At 39.9% G+C, this 14,822-nt stretch overlaps 2 protein-coding genes across 3 annotated transcripts; one reads left to right on the top strand and one right to left on the bottom strand.

Moving 5' to 3' along the window:
* Positions 1-1,006: 1,006 nt before the first annotated feature.
* wdr46 (WD repeat domain 46) lies at positions 1,007-10,823 on the top strand. Of its 2 annotated transcripts, none has more exons than XM_034877523.1 (14): positions 1,007-1,065; positions 1,374-1,547; positions 3,108-3,188; positions 3,288-3,400; positions 3,533-3,620; positions 4,043-4,104; positions 4,648-4,752; positions 4,846-4,996; positions 5,243-5,478; positions 7,309-7,462; positions 8,306-8,453; positions 9,725-9,915; positions 10,057-10,170; positions 10,277-10,823. In XM_034877523.1, exons 1-14 carry the CDS (start codon positions 1,042-1,044, stop codon positions 10,397-10,399), a joined length of 1,764 nt encoding a protein of 587 aa, XP_034733414.1. In that variant the 5' UTR covers positions 1,007-1,041; the 3' UTR covers positions 10,400-10,823. The 2 variants fall into 2 exon arrangements, with proteins under 2 accessions (XP_034733414.1, XP_034733413.1); XM_034877522.1 differs by having other exon boundaries at positions 1,007-1,098.
* Positions 10,824-12,208: 1,385 nt separating this feature from the next.
* b3galt4 (UDP-Gal:betaGlcNAc beta 1,3-galactosyltransferase, polypeptide 4) lies at positions 12,209-14,228 on the bottom strand. The gene has a single exon (XM_034877723.1). It carries the CDS (start codon positions 13,831-13,833, stop codon positions 12,712-12,714), a length of 1,122 nt encoding a protein of 373 aa, XP_034733614.1. The 5' UTR covers positions 13,834-14,228; the 3' UTR covers positions 12,209-12,711.
* Between the last annotated feature and the right edge of the window lie 594 nt (positions 14,229-14,822).

The raw sequence follows: 14,822 nt of genomic DNA, 5'->3' as shown, positions 1-14,822 counted from the left end.
CTCTTCTGGACAGAGATCTCAGATGTTTCTGGAGTCTCTGTCTGGCTGGACTGTCCAAAGGGCCTCTTTACAACCTGCTCCTGGGGTCCTGTCTGGTATGGTAGACCCAAACCTCTACTGATCTTGTGCTCAGAACTGGCTGGATGGATTTTACTGTAGGTTTGAGAAGGCCACAGTCACACCTCTCCCCAACACCACAACTCACCAACTCACACTTCAGACAGGCAGGAAACATCACTGCAGAAACAGACACAACCTGTTCCAGCTTCTCCCCTCTGGCAGGCGCTACAGAGCACTGTACGCCAAAACCAACAGACTCAGAGACAGTTTCTTTCCACAAGCCATCTCTCTGATGAACAGCTGACTTCTGATTCACGGTGTCAGGTTCAATTCCTGTCATTCTCTATTTCAGAGCTGTTCGTACTGTTCATGTTGTAATATAACACTTATATAATAACATAATACTTACTTATTCCAGCATCCTTTGCACTATGCTCCATAATTAAAATAATAATAATTTATCATAAAAATAATTTACTCCTCCACACTTTGCCTTCTTTGTTTGTTTAGTTTTTTGTTTTTTTGTATGAGTAAGCGCATTGTGAGCAATGCATAATCCAAAACAAAATTCCTCATATTTGTCCTCATACCTGGCAAATAAAGCCGATTCTGATTCTGATCAGTCTGCGATTGCGGATATTGGAACACTGAGCTGGTAGTTGTTTCTTGGTTAGCTTAGATGTTGGGTTTCTAAGGAGGTATCCATTCTCTTCATGTAACCCCTTTCCCAAGGGTCACTTGTTAGTGTCTTGAAAATTGAGATTGTTTTGCCAAAATTATAGACTTTAAAAGCATGTCTATGGTCAACCATTTGTAGGATCAACAAACTTACTATTAGGTAGAAGAATATCAGTCATTGATAATGGTGTTTTTCAGTAATGTGTTTGGGATTTTGACCAAATTAAAAAAACTCAATGCTTAACCGGAGGTGACGTATACAGAAGGGATCGTCACAGGAATTGAAAAACGTATACAACAAAAATGGCGTCTTCCGGCGAGGCAGCGGTGGGTAATATACACGTGGGAAAAAAGAAGAAGGTAACTAAGAATAAGTCATTAGTAAGAGAGTCTAACTTCTAATATTATCAGTTAATAAAGATTAGGACGGTGCTTTGTAAATACACACAACGTACGTGACATTAGCTTTGCTAGCACTGAGCAGCTAACGTAAGTGGCGCGTGTGTAACATTAGTGTACGGGTCCTGGACGAGCCGCGCTGACTCCCGTTTCTGGGCACAAATAAATACATTAAGGTTTGTATTGTTTCTAAAAGTTGCTCTGCTAACTTGCTGCCGCTTGCTCCTCTTTAATAGCCCACATCTCGTTACTGGGAGGAGCCGCAGAAGGATGGGGAAAATGAAAAGAAAGTGGGTAAAGACGGAGAGCAGACTGAACAGTCTTTGGAAAAGAAGACGCGACAGAAGCAAAAAGCAAAGAAAAGGAAGCAAGAAGAAGATCAAGGAGATGGAAATAAGTTTATATCAGGGGTAAGAGACTGGAAGTGATTGTTGTGCCACTTTCATTCAGGGAAGTGGGAAATATATCTATATAATATCTCAGTATTTGTTTTTGGTTCTGATTAAGATACACTGAACTTTATTTAACCAAGATAAATTGGTATGCAGCAGTTGCAGTACAACGTAGGAAAGGCTTTGGTGTAAAAAAACAATAAGGTGCAAATCCAAAATATATATACAAAGCCAGGAATTTCACGGGCTAACAATTCATTAAATTTACAATTTGATGAATTGTTATATTCATCAAATCATATTCAACATATGAACTATGACAAACAAAACAAATTGGCAGTACCAAACATAGATTTTTTGGCTCCTATAGCACAATGCGCATCATCACAAGCCTGTAAACACAGAGGCTTTAATTAAGAGAAGGGAGAGCATTGCAGTGCTCGGGAGCGCTCTAAGTATGTGTATACAGTCTGTGTTTAAAACTCACACAAGACAGTAGTAGTGTTTGTGATGTAGTTGGCTCGTAAAATTAAGTGAGAATCAAAAAAGTTATTTAAAAATTAAATCGTGAATCGAGATCGTGATTTTATAACAATTAATCGTGCAGGCCTAGTATATTGGATTACTGTGGAATGAAACAATGGAATTTTCACACCAAACTTGTGTTGAGTCAAGAACCTTGTAATGTTACAGTGCATTGAAGTTGATTAAGGTATGAATATAAACAACAGATCTAACACCCCCATCCCAGCACAAAAGAGAACAAGTGAGTTTATAAACCGGAACTATATATATATATATATATATATATATATATATATATATATATATATATATATATATATATATATATATATGCATATGCATAGGAGGACATTTTGAAAAACAGAATAAATAAGATTGATGTTACTATGACTGTAAATGGAAGCAACTGAAAAAAGGAAATAAAATGTAAACTGTCATCAAAAAACACACCTTATAGCATAGCTACTTGGGACAGATAGATTTTTATTAAATTTGCTGCACATTTTAGCAGCAATTAAGTTGAGACACAATCATCCTCAAAATGTCCATATTCAGTTTGCAGTTCTAGACGTGAAGAGATGAATGGCTGACATGCCTTATAAAGTTTTTTAGGAGGTTACAGAGGGGATCTATCAAAAACTGCATTACATCCGTAATCATGTGGGTGCGTGTGCCTCGTCCTTCTGCAGAAGAATTAGTTGTCTAGCGATCAGAGACGTAGAGACAATCTAATTTAAGTTGTATTTTGCAATGTAAGCTTCTTCAGCAACTACTCCAAATATTGCTGTCAGCAGAGATTCATTAATAAAGATCCCAACCACCTTTTGGGAGAGTTTTGAATACATCACCCCAGTATTTACAAAGTAAGAATATACTATTCAAGCTGTACCACAAACTTGCATTATCCCAGAGTCCAAGCAATATCTATTTTCACACTCTAGTATTACTATTATATTGATATATCTACCAGCTTTACATTAATGTACCCATATATGCTTGTTTTACAAAGTAAATCCAGTGTATGTCTTCTGACTATTGTTCATGCTCCCTCAGAAATCTGACCCTTTCCCTGGGCCTGCTCCTATTCCAGAAGACAGATTGCAGAAGTTTAAGAGGAGGGATAAAACTAAAAAGGTAAGCACCCACATGTCGCCATGACAATTTTTAGTAAATAGGTGAAGTTATCTGTCGCCACCAGCTAACATCTCATTCCTTTTAATCTTGTTGTCCCAGCCTCGGCGCCAGCATTACAAGCTCAAAGACATGATTGCTCGCTCTGAAGAAGCTTCAGAAATGGCCCAGAAACAAGCTGCTCGTTTTGACCTCTTACTCCCAGAGGATGCAGGGTAATTAGTTCTAAAAGCTGGCAGGCTGCCTTGTGTCACAGTGTATGATGTGACAAATATTAAATGATGAAGAATGTCCCTTTGAGCCATTGCATAAAATCCTGTTTGTAACATGTTTTCCTCTAATCTAAGGTTTCTAGAAGGAGATGAAGATGAGGACACGTGTACAATCTCTCAGGAAGATATTGCAGAGGTTGTGGATATAACATCTGCGACAAAGGTGGGATACTGATTGGATGCTAATGTAGATGTTGGAAGATTTCCCTTCTGGCATGTAAGGGCTACTTTAAATGCTGATTTACACCAATTGCCCTAATAAAGTATGACTATGTTTTACTAGTATGGCTGGGAGCACCATGCACTACACAGCTTTGGTTTCCAACCTAATTTATCAACTTATTACGAGATCATTTGTATGGGCTTAACTTGATAAATCCAGTGTGTTTTAAATGTTTGAATAAAAAAGTAAATAAAGCAATATCGTGGAAAGCAAACAAAATGGGGCATGTTCAGTAGGGGCAAGCTTGTTTATTTTAAGTATTTCACAAGCACCTTTATAAATATTTTGCTTTAAATATTTGTTCCCCGTGTTGTTTGCCTTTTATTAATTCATTCTTTTCCTCTGTCCCACTTCCTCTTCAGTATTTTGATCTGAAACTGTCTCAGTTTGGACCATATCGAGTAGATTACAGCAAGACTGGACGGTCAGTATCTCAATCTCTATACTTATACAAAGAGACAGTGGGTTTCTCAGAGCTTTTTCACTGATAACAACTGCCTGCTGCATCTGAAAACGGTGTTAAAGAGAGCATTGAGGCTCAGCCCAACAGACAAGTTGGGCGGTAATAAAAAATATATATAAAATGCTAAACGATGACATCTATTGCATGTCTGTCCATTCAGGTGGAATGATCTCTCCTCAATGGCTCATCCTAATGTGTCCTCTTTTTTTCTACCCTGTGAAAGGGCTTACTTGGGGGAGTTTTCCATATCTAAATCGAGGATCTAAGGGCAGAGGGAGTCATATGCAGATTCTGAAGTCCCATGTGACACATGTATCATTTGTGATATTGGGCTATATAAATAGACTTGATTTAAATGTTGCTAAAAAGCTCCTTAATGCTGAGTAATTTGCAGATTTTTACTCTCTGTGGCTTTATTGCTACATATGAGTCATTTTACCTTTTATATTGATTTAAATGTTTGAATTGTGAACATTTTGTTTATGTGTGTTTTCTTCTCTTCAGTCAGTTGCTGCTTGGTGGGAGGAGAGGGCATGTTGCTTGTATAGACTGGCAGTCCAAACAGCTAATGTGTGAGATAAACGTGATGGAGTCTATCAATGATGTAAAGTAAGTCATCCTCAACACTTTGTACACTACAGCTACCAGCAACTGTTTACATAATTTCTGTAAATAATCCAAAATCAATGTCTGGGTGTTTAGGTGGCTCCATAGTGAGGCCATGTATGCAGTGGCTCAGAAGAAGTGGCTCCATATCTATGACTCCAATGGAATAGAGCTACACTGCATCCGCAAATTCAACGACGTCCTTCGTATGCAGTTCCTCCCCTACCACTTTTTGCTAGCAACAGCGGTGGGTCAAACTGTATTTACAGGTTTTGGACACTATATATTGCAAGATTATTTTGAATCAATTACTACAATAACAAAAAGTTGTCTTCTGATGGATTTTGAATTTGCCACAAACCCTGATGTTATCTTACACACGCTAAATTGATAAAGGTTTTCCTTTTGGTTAAAACTATATTTAGTTACATTTTTACAAATTGTTATAAGTATGACAACTATCATTGGATCCTGTTTTTGCTCTTGTCTTTAGAGTGCTACAAGTTTCTTGCAGTACCTGGACGTGTCAGTGGGAAAGGAGGTGGCAGCCATTTGCACCAAGACTGGCCGGCTTGATGTGATGTGCCAGAACCCTCATAATGCCATCATCCACCTCGGCCACTCCAACGGCACGGTCACCCTCTGGGCTCCCAACCAGAAAGAAGCCCTTGTCAAGATGCTCTGTCACCAGGGCGCCGTGCGCTCTCTCACTGTAGACAAGACGGGCACGTGAGTCACCTTGAAACTTAACACTTCCTATGTAAGAGGACATAGATATTGGATTTCTTTTAGAGGTATGAAGCTGTGGTTAATTGTGTACATTAGGTAGAGGTGGTTTTCACAGTAGCTCCACTATAAAGGTAATGAATTAATATTTCACTCCAGCCTTTGAGGGTGTGATATAAGTAATTTGAACCATTGACAAAATCCTTTCTTCCACCCACCACAACATATTTGTAAGGATTTAGTTGTATACGTGGCCTTGCGTGGCACTTTGATTAATATTTTTATAACAGGACATTCTTTTGGCAAAACACCCAAAGATGAGTCAAATCTATCGATAAAGTGTACCGCATGTTCTTCATTAATGCAGCTTTCCATTGTAATAATCTGTGAATTGTAGTGCTAGTGTCCCCCAGGTCGAACACCGGGTTGTTAAAAGTTAACAGTTTGTAAAAAAAAAAAAAAATTCCTGAATAAATAAAAACATCATATTGTAAAATAGGGCTGCACCATTAATCCAATCGCGATTACATTACATTGTGCGATTTAATTAAACCTAAAGTTGTGCTGTGTGCATGACACGCTAGTCGCAGTGTGCACTGCAGTCACCACATCATGACACCTTTTCTGTTTAACTGCGGTCAAACCAGTGGTCGCTCGTATGCCGCTTGAATGCGTTTCATAAATTTAAGTACCAGTATACGTGTGCACTATAATTGAAGCGTTGGCTGATTTGACCACGGAGATACAAACGACAGCTGGCTTGACTGCATCTTTTTCGGGCTCCCGGAGCGTGGTTGGGACTTGCGTCTTAAGACACATTTTTATTCTTTGGCTTTTAACTCCATGTGAGTTGTGTGGTCCTCTGATGGCTCTTACTGTTTTATTGTATTTTAGTATTTATTATTTTTATCTATTTTTTTATCTTTTTAAACCAGATGGTCTTATTTTGTTTTTACAATGTTTTACATTAATTGTTTTGTATGTTTGAGTTTTCTGTGCAGCACTTTGGTAACTTTGTGTTTGTAAAATGTGCTATACAAATAAAGTGGATTGGATTGGATTGGGAAGCACAGCTGAGACATTCCGTCCAAGGCAGATGCTCTTTCGGGGATCCCAGCTTTCACTTTACTGACAGTTTTAACAACAGATGAAGCCACCGTGTTTTGAGAAGCTTGTTTTTTAATTGTTCACTGTTAACTCGCTTGAGATCATCTTTGCTATCTCTTTTTCCTCTCGCTTCACACAGCTTCACTTGTACACTAAGAAACCGCTCACTCTCCTTTGTTGACTCACTCAAGGGACCTTCCATTCTCATTCTCACTTACGCTACCCATGTCACTTCCACAAAATAAATGACCAATCACTCAATGTTTAGGTCATGTGAGTAACTATCAGAAGTTTTATTTTATATCTACCTTTCCTCTAATAGGGGGTTGTACAAAGGATATTTTGTAATTTAATCACTATTTGTTATAGTAGACCCATCTTAAATATTATTGGTTATAAAGGCATACAAAATGCATTGTTTAAATGAGACTTTGCATTTTTCTTATTGTTTTATTTATTTAATTTGTTATGTTAGGCAAATATTTCTAGTTTTAAAATATTTATTTTTTGTTATTTAATTTGGTAGTTTTGCACATTTGGAACTAGACTCATGATACCAACATATCGCCATTGCTGTATTGTGAATTATTTTACCATTGCAATGTAACTTTTTCTTCAAATCGTGCATCCCTATCGACATAACTATTACAGCTTGTGTTGGAGCCGTAAACTGCAGTTTCTTCAATGTCCACCAGAGAGCAATGTGTTATTGTCTCCTCTTGGCAGATATATGGTGACATCTGGTATGGATAAAAAGCTGAAGGTGTATGACATTCGAGCCTTCAAGCCCCTCAAGTCCTACTTCCTCCCTGCTGGCGCTTCCTGTTTGTCCCTGAGTCAGAGGGGTCTGCTGTCTGCTGCCACAGGAGACATTGTTCAGGTCATAATCACCTCCACCACATTACACACAACCTGATTTGTCATTGAAAAATGATCTTGCACACAGGAAGGGATGCATTGCATACGTTCTCTGGGCCTCTAGTTGGTTATTGCATGACACTATTGAGTGTGAGTATTATTATTATTACATTTGTTGAGTATTTCTTCCATTTATTGATTATCACCCTCTCTTCTTGCAAACAGAAGGACATTTACAGTTAATGAGGTAATGGGAGTGATGCACTGCAACTATTTTATTATTCATAGTATATATATAATATTATATAATATATATAATAGTGGCAGCCAGGGCGGCTCAATTATGGAAAAAGAAAATCACAACCACGATTATTTTGGTCAGTATTGAAATTATGATTATTTAACACAACTACTTTTTTGTCTTTTGGAAATTATTGAACTGTGAAACAGGGAAAACAAAGCTACAGTGAAAAGACCTAGAACTGTGAAATTTCCCTTAATTTTCCCTTTTTTCCATTCCAAAAACAGGACAAATTAAGGGTTCACTTAAAAGTTCGAGACGTTCTTTGTGAAATAATCGTTCTTCCAGATTATTCTGCTGATCATTTGGAGGCAAATTGAGATTGTGAAAAAGTCCAAAGGCCGCACACCACTCTATTTTGTTCAGCGGCGTGCAACAAACTGAAGCTTACTGGGTTAAGATAAGTTCTTTTATGGTGAATGAAAGGCTTGATCCGACGAAGTAGCTCGTCTGATCAAATTAAAGCGTTGACATTGACGTCAATGCTGCTGCCAGTTCTGCTGCTCTTAACTTTTACTCTCACGTCCCCTAATCTGTGTCTGCGAAACCGTTGTCTCCCTGCAGGTGTATAGAGACGTGTGGAACACTCCAGTGAGTAAACCCTACATGACCCACAGAGTTCAAAGAACAATTTGGGGGATGAACTTCTGTCCCTTTGAGGATGTCCTTGGGGTGGGTCACGGAGAGGGTTTCACCAGCATGCTCATACCAGGTCTGACTCCATTTTATATTATACAATTTTTAAAGGGTAACTTTGGTATTTTTCAACCTGGACCCTATTTCCCCATATGTTTGTGTCTAATGTGCCAGCAACAAATGTTTCAACCTCTACCTGTATGAAGTTTCTTTGTTATTTTACTGATAAAGTGGCATCTGTCAGACAAAACACCAGTATTAAGTTGAGTGTTTTTTAACCTGCTGCTCTTGTGCATTCTACAGTGTTTGAAGAGTTTGAGCCAATTTCTCTGTCGTTGCTCACTGAGGTGGTGCAGCAAATTAAACATTAAACTTACCAACGGTCCCTTACACATTTTTCCTGCCAAGATGGTGAAGGAGGTCTTTAATACTCTCTCACTTTTATTGATTCTTTTCTTACTTTAGGCTCGGTCACGGCTGCCTTTTAAACATGCTGTGGTCAGACCTCTCTTCCAGAAGCCTCATATTCACCACACAGTATTGTCTAATTTTAGACTTGTTCCTAATTTGCCTTTTCTTTCTAAGGTCTTGTAAAAAAAATTTTTATACAATCACACGCCCTTTTTACAACAGAACTCCAGTTCAATTAAGATTGTGTCACAGCACTGAGTCAGCACTGTTCAGAGTCCACAATTATTTTGCTTTGTCTGTAAAATGCCAGGAAGCCTGCTGAATTAGTGCTGTTAGACCTCCCAACTGTTAAATTATGTGTTGCAGCTGCTACTTCATGTAAAAAAAAAGGTTGGATACCTGCTGGTTGCTGTAAAGTGCTAAGTGAATAAATGTTGGTCGATCGATTGATTGATTGGTTGAAGTTGTTCAAGTATTAAGCGAGACCTCTGCAGTCGGCAGCAGCGAAACAAGCTGCAATGTAACATTAACTGCCAATTGCGCACCTTTAATTTACGTCCACTAAAAGTGCTTCTTTTGCCACTGACATGGTCAGATTATCAGTCTTAGAGTCTGACATTATAAAGAAAGAATCCCTGCAGTGGCAACAACAACACTTTTAGTGGATGCAAATTGACTGTGCGCATTTGATTATACATGATTACAAATCTGCCGTTTGTGCGGCTGCCGTTTACAGCGTCCTTGCTTAATACTGGTCCAACGCCAACCAGTCTTTTCCCGCATTACTCACTTAGACAAAGAGGCGTGGGAACATAGGGTTGATAAGTACCAAAATTACCCTGTAGAAGTGGACTGATCAATGTTGCTCTTAATAAGACACAAAATGAACACAAAACTTTCATCTTTACGTCCGTCTTCCTTCATTTGCATTTACAGGTGCGGGAGAGCCAAACTTTGACGGTCTGGATGCAAATCCATACAGGAGTGCAAAACAGAGGCAGGAGTGGGAGGTTAAAGCCCTGCTGGAGAAGATCCAGCCAGAGCTCATCAGCCTCGACCCCACTGAGCTGGGACAGGTTGACCGCGCTACGTTTGAGCAAAGGCACCAAGATCGGGTTCAAGCTCTGGTCAGTGTCAGGAAGCATCTTATTGGCACACATCAAATTATATTTACAGATACAAACTTGTACATTTTGAAATACGGACTCTTGATCATAATATGTGTATTACCATTTAAACCCTTCTAAAAGCATTTTTTGTCTTCCCAGGGCTTCGACCCACTCGCTAAAGAAAAATTCATTCCCAAGTTCAAGAAAAAGGGTCGTAGTTCAACTGGCAGTGTTGAAAGGCGCAAGAGAAAAGTGGCTCATGAGGACCAGAGGGTAAATAATCCAGAATATAAGATTAAGAGCAATGCTGCAATGCCATTGTGATCTTTCTGCTATATCTACAGTGTTTGGCTCATCTCTTCACTTGTTTACCCCCCAGGATGTAATCAGGAAAACTGCAGAGGACAAAATGAAGATTGAAAAAGAGAGACAGAAGAGGGAGAAAAAGGAGGCGGTTTTATCTAGCCAGAGATCTGCTCTGGACAGATTTAAAAAACAGTAAAGGAGTCCCTTTTGTGCAGCCCAAAACCCAATGACATTCTGTGGGAGTGACCTCTGAACTTCATATAAAGGACACATTTTTTTAACACATTACTCCACTGGGAAAAAAACAGACAGCAACAATTCTGGAAGTAGCCGGCTAATAAAGAGTCATTCTCATGTGTGGCATTGGTCTGTAATCAATGTTGAGTGAAGTGAAAGAACAGATCAATTTAATGTCTGTAGCCTGAAGCATTCCTGTCTACATGGGTGGATAATGTGGGATGCCATGGCTGGCATAAGTGTCCAGAATCTGTGTGTGTTGAGTGTTGATTTTTTTCTCTACTTATAAACCAACTTTTGAGTGCTTTAGTGGCTGAACTGAGTGAGCGTCAAATGTTTTCTATAAATATGTTCTAAAATAAACAACATAATGCCAAGCCTCAGAATTCAGAGTGTTATTCAAGATCACAGCTGACTTTAAACTAGAGCCCGACCGATATATCGGCCAGTTTTAATTAGACAGCACTCTACAACGTCCCTGTAGGCAACACTTTTTTTTTTGTGTGTTATTGTGTTTTTGTTCAAAGGACTTTAAGTTTCTTATATTCAGTTTGTATTTTTATACATTTTATTTATCAGAACTTTAAGATATTTTCTTGTTCCTCTGTTCTGTTGTGACAATAAAACAATTTTATTGAGAACTCAAACAACTACAAATACCTAATGTTAGGGAAATCTGTTTGTTTTGTTAGGCGTTTCTGGATTTAAAAAAAAATATTTATTGGCATATTGCGTTTAAAAAAAACAACAAATATTCCTATTGGCATCAGCCTTTTAAGTCCTTTATTGTTCGGGTTCTACTGTAAACATGATTGATAGAGCATAGTGTGGTAAACAAACAGAGACATTGAAGTTGGTTAAAAGTTATTAAATTGCAATATATTGCGGATTATTGCAATGTGTTTAAAATCGCAGTAATATCGTACAGTGAGGCCTCTGGTGATTCCCGACCGTAGTAAACATGCCAAATGTTTGCCCACGCACTGATAACACTTTAGTTCACTCAAAGTTCAGGAACTGATAACACAGACTGCCTACCTAATTCATCAGCAGGTGTATGTAGGAGTTGTCTGACCTATGGTCACAAGCAATGGGTGTGGGGCTGTGTAAAATAATTATGGCATGGACAAAGTTATATTTAGTGGTTGGTAGGTGATCAAATACTTATGCAGTAAAATGCAAATTAATTATTAATAATTAAAAAGAGGATTTTCTGGATTTTTGTTTTAGATTCGGTCTCACAGTTAAAGTGTACCTATGATTAAAAAAAAAACATTACAGACCTCTACAAGCTTTGTAAGCAGGAAAACCTGAAAACTCAGCAGTGTGTAAAATACTTGTTCTCTCGACTGTACGTTAGAAACAGGGAGGTAAAAGGAATGGGAAACAGCTATGATGATATGAGGAAGTGCTTGAGCTATTACTAACAAGTCACACCAGAAACTAAAAGGTTTCCAGTAACAAACTTTATTACTGGTATAACAAGTGGAACAAACTTTGTGACACTCCCATAAGATACAGAGTACTTTATTGCTGACCATATTTGATTCAAACATATTTCCTGAGTGTAAACACACAGACTTTTTTTTTCGTTTACATTGTGGGTGTATCAAGAAGCCTGAACCTTTATCCCGACACATTGAAAATTATATATTAAAAATGTTCCTCTGGTGATCGTCTGCCTCAATGGATAACTTTGCTAGGACAAAGCCTGATGCCCCCCCCCCTCCCCCCCTTCCATTTTAAATACAAACAAATCAGTGCGAATACATTTCTTTTTGTATTACTTTCTCCCTAAGCCTGTGGTTTGATATCTATTGTACTATTAATTTAAGCATCATGCATTTAGGCATCTTAATAGACTAACATCTACACTTGAAGTACCTGGTGATAGACTTAACAGTTGTTATTAATGTGAGGGTAGCATCCTATAGATTCCAGACTTGTGTGCTAGACATACTTGTGCATTAATCACTTAAGAAGCTGTATGTCCTCGGTGCCAGCTTGGCATTGTTTATTCTACATCTATAGTATGTGTCGGTGATAATGAAGGATGGTTAACAGTCTAAGGACAGCTTATGGCAGCTGTGACACTGCTTCATACAACTAGCTGATCATTCTTTTTCCTGCAAAGAAAAAGCCAGTTAAATACACAATATTGTTTGAAAAAATAAAGCTATAAAAATAAAGTGACATTTTACAGCCAGAAGAGCACTTGTGCTGTTCACAGTACTGAAGCGAGGCCCAGCCCCAATAAATACAGTTTTCTTATCATAACCCCTGTTCCAGCCCCAGAGCTGTCCCGAGCATTGCCCTGACTTTGCAGAGCCCCAGAGAAGCACGCAGACTCAGCCACGAGCAGGGGTGGGATGTATGGACATCAGCCCAGTAGTGCAGCATCTCCCTTGGTGGGATGTGGTGGATGGACACCATGGCCTGATAGCAGCAGCGTCCGTATGGCACACCTGGGCCACCAGAGAAGAGTGGGCAGTGTGAGGGCAGAACTCCAGCTGTCCGGGCACACAGACCAACAAACACATCCTCAGGAGGCAGAGGTGTGGATAAAGGGGATGCAGAGGCTGCCAGGGAAATCTTGAGCAATGCAGAACGGGACAGAACATAGGCCGTACCACTGCAGTAGTCCGGAAAGACAGAAGGAGGGTAGGCCCCTGAAGGGAGGTAGTGCTTGCTCTCCGGATCACGGTCCGGGGCCACATGAAGATGCACCCTGCCAAGGTACAAGTCTCCTTGTTGGTAGGGGTTACGGCTTTTGTTTAGGTAGTGCAGGAGGGCGCTGGGATTAAACAGGACGTCATCATCCACTTTTGCCATGAAGTGGGCCTGAGGACAGAACCGACGGGCCCAGCCCAGCAAGGACAGGGTTTTTAGGGTGAGATTCGAGTAGGTGTCCAGAAAACGCCCCTGGATCAGGTCTCCTCTCTCTCTGGCCTCCTCTATTAGAAGCTTACCCAGTCCAGGGTTAGACGCCACGCCCACCATGAATAGGGTCATGACCCGCAGGCCCCTCACCTCTACCTCCCCTCCCCATGTGTTCCTGATGGCTTGGCGTGCCCTCTGGTTGGCAGGAGCCGAGGTAACCATGGTGATGAGATAAGGCTTGGCACGCTGGCACACGAGCGGGCTGGGCATGAGCATGAACTCCTCTGGTCTGGTGGGAGGGACGCTCTGCGGGGGGATGATGCCTGCGTGCGGCTCCACCACCACCGTGTTCATGCTCATGGAGGTGACCCATGACTCGATGAAGTCCACGAAGAGCAGAGCCAACAGGGCTGCACTCGCTATTGCCGCGCACAGATATGGCAAAACACCAAACCTGCTCCCCCGCTTTCCAAACCGGGGCTTACATACCCATACTCCCCGTCCGAGCATCATCTACCTCCACCACCACTGCGCAGCTAAGACCGTTGTAGCTGCCACACCTCGCCTGTTTCTCACCGGTCCTCCTTCCCTTGTCTCCCTGATTAAAATCCTTCTTCTAGCTTTGCGTTTTCTCAGTTCTTGGTCTCCTTTGCTAAAAGGTGCAGTAACGCGCAGAAGCAGCCGGAGGAGAGTGGTTTCGGTGAGGATGCGGTAAAAGGAGCTGGCTGCTAGTGTGCTGCTTCAGCCCAGTCCGTTTCACAAAAGTGAGATATGCAGCTGCGCAAACAAATGAAAGCAATTTCCGCCCTGACTGTTGAGCGTACTATAATGTGGAAGCTAGGTAGGCTACTAATCATTTGAATATGTGTAAATGCATGTCGTGCGCTGTGTTGTTCTGCTTCAGGACCAGTCCTATCACACCTGGTGGTGCAGGGGCGACACCTCGTGGTCATTCGGAGGTACTTCCTTTTTTCTGAGGTTGTTTCCATAAAATGGAAAAGATGGTCATACAAATGCAAGCAAATGGTTAAGGCCAATATGAAGTCATTCTCATGGAAAATGGATCTACCCGAGTGCACAACTGGAAAGATATGAGTGTTAAAAGATTATGTATTTGCTTATTCAAGATAAAGATAAGATCTTTAAGAAGATAAAAGTAAAGTAGATATTAAGTAACAGAGTAAAAAGTCAACAAAAAATATGTCCTTTAAAGGTGCATGCATAGTGTGCAGATTGTCCATTGTGTGTGCAAAATGGGGAATACTATACATTGTACAAAAGATTTATATTGCACTATGACACAGTTGCAAAGAATATAATTGTAAATTTAAGTTCAGTTACAGTTAGTGGGTGATGTCTATTCTAAATATATTATTTAGGGTAGTTTACTTGATGAGGACAGTTGCAAAACTGCAAACCTCCATTACCTCCTTTTTTCTCTAAAGGATGTGTTACATATCTTGATTTTTATTTATTTATTATAGAAATATATAACATTTCAA

This window comes from Etheostoma cragini, chromosome 7 (assembly GCF_013103735.1).
Source record: "Etheostoma cragini isolate CJK2018 chromosome 7, CSU_Ecrag_1.0, whole genome shotgun sequence".
Classification (NCBI taxonomy): domain Eukaryota; kingdom Metazoa; phylum Chordata; class Actinopteri; order Perciformes; family Percidae; genus Etheostoma; species Etheostoma cragini.
This window is presented reverse-complemented; position numbering and strand designations above follow the sequence as displayed.

Coding starts and splice junctions, on each gene's coding strand:
- b3galt4 (XM_034877723.1), bottom strand. CDS start 13,833: ATGATGCTCGGACGGGGAGTATGGGTATGTAAGCCCCGGTTTGGAAAG.
- wdr46 (XM_034877522.1), top strand. CDS start 1,042: ATGGCGTCTTCCGGCGAGGCAGCGGTGGGTAATATACACGTGGGAAAA. Junction 4,105..4,647: donor GATTACAGCAAGACTGGACG/GTCAGTATCTCA, acceptor TCTTCTCTTCAG/TCAGTTGCTGCTTGGTGGGA. Junction 7,463..8,305: donor CCACAGGAGACATTGTTCAG/GTCATAATCACC, acceptor GTCTCCCTGCAG/GTGTATAGAGACGTGTGGAA.